The sequence below is a fragment of the Phoenix dactylifera genome, chromosome 16 (assembly GCF_051530095.1).
Source record: "Phoenix dactylifera cultivar Ajwa chromosome 16, Ajwa_hap1_PhDact_Kaust_v1.1, whole genome shotgun sequence".
In the NCBI taxonomy this organism is placed as follows: Eukaryota; Viridiplantae; Streptophyta; class Magnoliopsida; order Arecales; family Arecaceae; genus Phoenix; species Phoenix dactylifera.
In genome coordinates this window covers 20895035-20903179 of record NC_143205.1, presented here as the reverse complement: position 1 = coordinate 20903179, position 8145 = coordinate 20895035, and the positions used below count along the sequence as shown (strand labels likewise).

The window sequence follows — 8145 nt, the reverse complement described above, 5'->3', positions numbered from 1 at the left end:
CAGGTCCGATCGACCGTGACAACTCCCTGGTTCCGGTCTGAGTCGGCCTTATTTTCTACTACGCCATTAATGGGCCAAATCGTGCCCAATTATCACAAAAGAGGACAAATTCCCCTGTCACTTCCCGGGTAACACAATATCCCTCTATAAAAGGAAACCTGGGAGAAGAAGGGGGAGGAGAATTGAAACACAAGAAAACAGCACAGACACGATTGAGGACATCATCCTCTTCATCTTCTTTATCTTATCCAAATGCTCTCCTGCTTGCTCTCTCGACATACTCCCCCTCTGACTTAAGCATCGGAGGGCCGGCGCCGGGGAGCCCGGCCACCGGCTTTTTTGCAGGACAGGACAGGACTGGACGCACCACCCCTCTTTGCTCTCTTCCACTCCCCAGCGGAGGACGCGGCCGGCCGGCGCCCCGCCGTCTGCCCTCTCAGGCGCCGAAGCTCCTCCTTCTCCGGCTTCGCGGCGGCCCCCGGGTCCAATTTCCAGCAACAATGATGTTTTGGCGTCTCCAGAGCTTCTCCCTGTAGACACCTCCCTTCTGCAATTCTCACGATTCTTTCATCATTTTGATATAATAATTGTTGTGAGGTTTCCCTCAACAACCATTCTCGGAGAAAAAATATCATGCCCCGCTCACGATAAAGTTCAAAATTCCTTATCCAAAATCTACCTGAAGTTTATCTCCAATATAAGAGAGCCCTCTATCTTTTCTTCACAATTCTTCACAACGGTTTTATCATAACATCGCTCTTCTTAATTGAAGTTGCTTTATAATTGTATGGATCATAGCTCCATTTTTAAATGGCGCTCTACACCATTGCCAAAAACCCACCAAATAGTGCTGTTGGGCCGGGGCATTAATATCATCCTGGTACAGGAGTTATTTGTGCTTTGATCCATTTCCATCATCTCGCAACAAAAACTCAGGTAGAGGGACGCCATGAAAAGAGAGAGCCCGTCCATCGCCGATCGCAACGCCGAGACCGCCAACCCTTTTTTTCTTGGAAACAACTACTAAAACCAGAAAAAATAAACAGTGAAGTACTAAAATTCCACCACGAAATCAAATCGATCCCAAGAAAACATCAAAAAATTAGGGTTTAGAAACGAACTCAGAAGAAGAATTCAGGTAGGGGGCGAGTCGACAAAAGCTTCTTCCCGTCCGCGGCCAAACGAGAGAGCCGTAGCCACGAAGGCGTACATCACCACCAGCAGCTAAACCAGGCAAACAAGGATCACGGTGCGCACATCTGCCCAGAGGTCAAGATTCGACAACCCATCTCTCGCCCTCGAATCCGTGCCCTCATCTCCGATCACGATCTTGACCAGAGCTTCCACCGCCTTTTTGGATCCGTCGCTCGAGTCCGATGCACCGATCTCGAGCAGAGCTTCTCGCACGCGATCTATCACCAACACAGCCCTCACCTTCTCTTTGTCCATCTCCTTCTCCTCCTTCTCCGCACCATTTCGGTGCATCCGCCGGTGGGTTCGCCGGATTCCACCACTACGATCTCGTCAATCTTGGAAGAAACCGAAAAAGCCAAGATTGGAGGCTTCTGAGTCTCGAAAACAGAGAGATCGCGAGTCAAGAAAAGGAGAACATGCGATTCTTGAAAGATTTAGGGTTTGGTTTCCCTCAAAAAAAATATATAGGGTTTGGAGAGCTCACTTCCGCCGGATCTTCCACGATGCTGGTCGCCTCCGGCGAAGAATCTTCCGGGTCCGATGGATCGTGGTGGATACCCTCCGGTGCGGTGGAGAACTCCCAGCTCAGGCGCTTGGGAACGATCTTGAGGGAAGAGAACAGGGGAGATGAAGGAATAGAACAGAAAATAGGGCTTGCTGAGAACTGTTTGGGATTTTCCTTCGCCAGAATTGGGATCGGATCGCTTCGAGAGAGAGGTTTCCTTTGATCGGGCGCGGTTCGCCGGTCGTGTGGTTTGGAGGACGGAGGCCTTCATGGCTGGGCGGGAAAGAGCAAAACTCTGGAAAAAGAAACGGAGAGCTTGGGGAACAAATCGAGGGGGCTCAAGCCTTCCGACTCGGTGCCCATCGCCCGGCCGTTGTGCCAACTTTGGGCTGGCTAACGGCATGATACTTAACTCAGCTGTAGAAAAGAGAAATTATATGGTACTATATAACCGTACATATCATCCGTTTATTTTTTGTTAATCTCATTCACCAAATATTTATTTTCGCACATCACTACAGAAATAGGTAGCTGTGATTGACGGTGTGCACAACTAATATAGTACACGCTATATAGTATATAAGTATGTGTGTCAAATAGTTTTAGATAAATTTTTATCATATTTGACATCATGTAACGATAAGACCTGTTAATTTGGCAGAAGATAGTAGTTCTTGATTGAAGATTTGATACAAAATTATGGAGAAAATTTTGTTGCACTTGTTATTGCTTAAATAGAGAACAATGAATGAAACATCTTAACATCAACTCTCTCTCGCGCGCATGCTTAATTTGGTTGACTTCTAAACTGTCATCTCAAAGTCACAGACTATTACAGCCGGAGCACCATAGGCTTGGAAAGTACGAAAAAATCTGTGAAAAGGTCAGTATATGTATATTGAATCTTGATAGAAATTTAAAGGAAAAGGAAGTTTGGAACAATCAGTGCCCTTTAAAGTTGCAACGACTATCATGCGATTTTCAGACCTTGTAATCTCTGACATAACCTTCAATCTACCTGATACTTCCTGAAGTGTCCGCAGATCTATTGAGTGGGATGTCAGTCGGACTATCTTGATTCTTGCAAGCAACTATGTCATAATAATAATAAAAAATCCTCAACTAATTATAAGAATGTACCTAGAAATTATAAAAATTTCCAGAGTTCTCCGTTTGTGGTCTTTACGAGAACTTGAAAGTTGGTCACTTGTAGGTAAGTAATGGTTTGTCGAAGGGGCTTCTGAACAATTTCTATCTTTAGTCCTGGTCTTCTTCTCTGTTAGTCGCATGCTGGTGCTTATTGATTGAACGTAACAAGGGAACTTTTAACTTCAATGAATCATCCAGCAGTATAGTGCTTCAAGAAATTCGTGCATCATTTTATAGAATGGACATTTGTCCTTCAACAAATTCTGGCTCTAAACATGATGAGGCCAAGGCAGAGCCTTTTGGCTCAACTATTTGACTCTGATCTGGAGTACTTTGCCTGCTGTTCTTATTAGATCCTTCCTCTGTTTTTGCCAATAATTTTTTTTGTTTCTGTTCCCCTACTGTTGTAGCCTGAAGTGCTGTAAGTCTCTTTGCTCTCTTACTCTCCAGCTCTGTTCTGTAAATTCTTTGTAACCTTGCCTTTTTCATTCAATAATAATAAAAAAAAATTCTTTAGTCCTGGTCTTCTCCTCCTCGCCATGGCTAGGTTTCCACCACTCCATCGACCTCACGTGCTCCCCCTCCGACGATCAAAACCTCCCATGGAGCCTTGTAAGCTTTCTACAAATAACCCCAGCTCCATTCTCTCCCCATCTTTGAATTCGAATCTTTTTTGTTTTCTTCCAAAAAAATCAGAGTTTTGGACTCCCATCCTTCTCTTAATTAGTTTCCAATTATACCTTTCTCCCCAGATTTTCAAAATATTGTTTAGGTTTTTTTCTCTCTCTATTCGCTTTTGTTTATTCATTTCCTGGCCTCATGAATGTTGATAACGCTGAGACATTCTTCTTTCCTGTATTTCTATGTTTTATAGCTCCATCTATTTTTCTGTTCGTTATATTGTTTTTATCTCACTTTAAATTGCAATTAGCCTCAGCTGGTACATGCTCGGATTTTTTTTTTTTTTGTGTGTGTCTCACCCTTCAATTATGGCTCATGCATTTGTATGTTTCTTCATTTTTCTTCCCTTCCGCTCAATACAAATACAATTTGTGAATGTTTATATATTGCAGGTATTTAAATTTTCCCAGGTATCCGAGTTAGTTGCATTGTAATCTTAGAATCCTGAAATCAAGTGGCAGTGTTTATGTAAGTATCTTAGTCCAAACTATCTTTTGTTTTAATGCCTAATTAGAGTGTTCTAATCATTTTTTATTATTATCAATCTTTGTTTTCTCCCTACAGCTTGAGTTGTTGGATATCATGTGCTGATTATGTTGCATTTTCAAAAGTTTAATTCTTTTCTTTTTTTTGTAGTAGTAGTTGTTGTTTTCAGAGAAAGCAGGATGGATGGTAGTGAAAAAGGGGTCATTTGCACAAATCAGAACCAAGACTATTCCAGCATAACAGTCCTTGCACTTGAGGCCCTGAGGATATTCACTTATATACAATTTCTTTTTTCTTTAAAGCGAACCAGGCGACTGTATTTGTCTAAAGTACGTCTCATGGATTTAATAAAAGGACATCACAATATATAAATCTAAGGCTGTTTTTGGTACCCATATAATGGAGATCACCCAACCTATCCTTCGGCATCTGCCAAAAAGACAATGTTATTCCCAGTATGACATGGGATAAAACATAACCACTGTCTCATCCTCTGGTGATGATACACACCTTTCGGGGGAAGGTTAAATTTGTTCTCACCAACTAGATTATATTTTGATCAGTACAGGGAGTTTACGGTGTTCTTATTATAATGAAGTAGATGATTAGGTATAGTAAGTAGGTCCAGGAATCCATTTCAAAGAGGAAGAAGAAAAAGAAGAAGAACAAGAATTATAAGCAGGTCAAAGGTTCTTCAAATCTAGCCTTCTAAGGCTTAATTACTGAAAAAATAAAAATGTGTAAACAACAGATACATGGAATAGGGGATATGACTTGTTGGCTGCGATGGAGACATGACAATGTTCTGGCCAACCATGGAAAAAACTCCACCATTAGGTCCATGATGCTCTCATTTCTGTCTTTCAGTGATGAACTTCTTCCAATTGTCACTCCAAGAACACCTTGTGAAGCAGAAGAATAGCATACTTATTCACACAAAAATCCAACAATAAGGATTCTGAAAGTAATAGGTACATATCCTTTGCACTAAGGAATCAAAATAGTACATCATGGTTCATGTCAAGACTGTCTGAAATCTCCCCCAGGGATAAAAGATCAAAGAACTCATCTCCTATAGTCTGACTAACAGGTTCAGATTGTGCTTGAAGCTCACCATAAGTACCAGTATCTCCATATCCGCTGTGAAGATCACTCTTAGACTGTGGAACAACTTGGGAAGACCCTGGCCTAAGGACCTCATCAATATTTGAGTTATTGGAGTTCCATGGAGTGCTTGCACCAACAAAGCTCCCTGGTCTCTGATCAATGACATGGTCGACAGAGAGCCAATCTGCAAAAACCTTAGGGAAGTGCTGCTGGATTGCCCCTTTGAAGGAGCCAAATTCCATTCTATGCACCATGGATGGGCCTGAATCTCTTGTAGATGATTCAGGAGGCTCCAGGAATTCAGAACTTAAAAACTTGTTAATGGTCTTTTCATGAGTTACTAGGCTTTGATTGGTCGAATCCAGTGATTGTGTTGCAGAGCCATGAGGATCTGATCCTTGAGCTTTAATCACTTTCTTCTTTAAGTAGGAATTCCAATAATTCTTCACTTCATTATCTGTTCTTCCAGGGAGATGCATCGCTATCCGTGACCACCTGAAGAACAAAATTGATAAATACCTCAGGCCATTTTGCAAACAGGACAAAAATCACCATGCATATTATTTTATTTTTTCTCCTTTTCTTTTCCTTTTCTTAAACAAAACCATATAGCAATCGAACTAAAAGTTCATATAAACAATGCGTAAATCCATTTGTAATAATTATTATCACACCAGTGGGTTTTAAGGTCTTAGCATGGGCACGGCTTGTGTGTGGAAAAATAAATCTGATTCTTCTTTTCTTTTCAGAAAACAAGGATCACCTATGCACCATTTCATTAAGAGAATAAAATGATGCAGAAACGAATGTTATTCTGGTTTGTGCCAGGAAATAGACAGTCTTCAGCTTGTCAACACATTGCCACATATGAGACCTGCATATGGTAATCTATTACAGACTTGCCTGAGTCTAACATTCGCTATCGAATGTCAAGCAATTAGAACTCTATATGTGATGCTTTACCTTGATTACATACTAAATATAGGTAGATATGCAGATCTAAGAAAGATGTGCCATACCGTACCAAACCGAGTGGTATGGAGCGTACTATACCATACCGTACCGGTTCTTTACCGGTATGCAGTATGGGGGGTGTACTGATACTCGGTATGCCAAACCGATCTCCGTGCTGGAGGTACCGATATAGTAACAGGGTGGCACTTGTACGGAGCCCGGTATTGAGATGGCATACCTTGAATCTGAATTCATTTCTCAACTTCATCAGTACAATTTTTTCATTTGATAGAAAGACTTTGTTAACTTTGCGAACGAATATTCATTGAAAACTTGTGCATTAATTATTCATATAAAACCCTACCTCTTCAGACATGCAATGCCAAGAGTTGACAATTTTAGATCTATTTGTTTCATATGTTGGGCAGCAATTTTGTTATCCAATTATTTTCCATTTTTTTCTGATGTATTTATCATCTATGAATCACCAAATGACCAAACATCAGCGAATTGTTTCAATCATCAGATAACAGGTAAAGGATTGGTGTTAGATGGCCCGACTTTAGAAGTTATGATATCAACTGGGCCTCTGTGAAGAAGCTAAGGTGTTTCATATTCATTCATTATAATAGCATATAAATGAACATCCAGCATGACACTAATTCTGATTTATTAAGCACTGAATTTTGCATTACTTGGGTTGCAGGAATCACCCAAGTATCATCTAAGATATCATGCAATGCTTACTTGTTGCCCCACTTGGCCTGAAGGTTCATGATTATTTCTTCCTCCTCTTGAGAAAAAATTCCCCGCTTTAATCCAGGCTTCAAGTAATTGATCCACCTCAATCTGCAACTCTTTCCATTTCGTTGTAAACCTGTCGACAAGGATTGGCGGTGATAAAGATAAATGAATTAAAAGAAAAAATAGTAAAAAGACAAAAACTATTTTATACAGAACAACTATGATTTATATGTCAAAATAAATGTGGGTTATGTCTTTGCTCTGTCATTTAATTATAACTCCTAATTCTTTAAAGAAGAATCTGAACAACAGTAGAAGGTTTGTTGGCAGGCTAGAGTGCCTGGCAGACTAAGTATTGTAGGCTAAATTTAGAGACACTAAGTGAGCTAATCCAGATGAGTAAGAAATTTTCATGATCCTTAAATTGTTATCAGTGACTTATCACCTGTATAAATTAAATGGCTATGGTTGATGCATGATGACTAATTAAGTTTATATTGCATGCAAACAAACAACTGATCTCTTCTGTTCATATTCCTGCAGGCCTCTTAGCCCAATGAGTTCTCAAGGTTGAACCATGAAAGACAAAAGTTGATTGTGATGTACACTCTTGAGGAAGACTAGATCAAGGCACAATATAATTCTGGCAGGAACAGCACAGACAAATGTGGATCATTAGTTAAACCAATTGAAGAATTCTGCTATGATGCAGGAACTCACCAGCTTTTACAGGAACTGCACTCCAGCAGCTGTGCCCATGCTTAAGGATGTAATCCCTCAGTGTCTGATCTTCTTCAGGAGACCACAACCCTTTCCTATAATTCACTTTGGGCTTCTCGCATGTCCCGCAACCCATTTTTGGCCGGCAAATCACTGGATACTGGCTGGAGTTTTCAGGGATTCAGCGACAACTGAAAACTCAGTTCTGACCTGTGAGATTCTCGGATGGTGAAGCAGCTTGGGATTTAAACTAGTTTGATTTGTTTTTCTTACATAGAAACTAATATAATATACACCTGGATCTCAAACAGAAACATAAACATTTGTAAACGTCTGACAACGTCGGCATTGGTTTCTGCAGCTCACTTCCCTCAAGAGATTGCTTTTGCTCTGTGTATGTTAAATTTAAGTTACCTTTATCAATATATAATGTTTTTTCCTCTGGAATCCAATGTCTTGACAATTCTGCATCAATCATTGGGGGGTACCTGGCACATTCAGGCTTTAAAATTCTAAGTATAGAGATGGAGTAGAAGCCATTGGTTTTCCTGGCACTTTTCTAAACATTTCTGCTGTACTTATCTACCGTTAGTACTAACCCTCTT

General features: G+C 40.6%; 1 protein-coding gene across 1 annotated transcript; it reads right to left on the bottom strand.

The window, feature by feature from the left end:
- Positions 1-4667: 4667 nt before the first annotated feature.
- On the bottom strand, positions 4668-7938 carry LOC103719426 (MYB-like transcription factor EOBI). The gene is made up of 3 exons (XM_008808664.6): positions 7541-7938; positions 6824-6953; positions 4668-5617 (listed from the first exon to the last, which is right to left on the bottom strand). The coding sequence occupies exons 1-3, from the start codon at positions 7674-7676 to the stop codon at positions 5011-5013; spliced, it is 873 nt and encodes a 290-aa protein (XP_008806886.4). The 5' UTR covers positions 7677-7938; the 3' UTR covers positions 4668-5010.
- Between the last annotated feature and the right edge of the window lie 207 nt (positions 7939-8145).

Excerpts from the sequence above, each read along its gene's own strand:
- LOC103719426 (XM_008808664.6), bottom strand. The coding sequence starts at position 7,676 with ATGGGTTGCGGGACATGCGAGAAGCCCAAAGTGAATTATAGGAAAGGG. Across the intron at positions 6,954-7,540 it reads TGCAGTTCCTGTAAAAGCTG|GTTTACAACGAAATGGAAAG; the intron begins GTGAGTTCCTGC and ends CCTTGTCGACAG. Across the intron at positions 5,618-6,823 it reads CAGGCCAAGTGGGGCAACAA|GTGGTCACGGATAGCGATGC; the intron begins GTAAGCATTGCA and ends TTTGTTCTTCAG.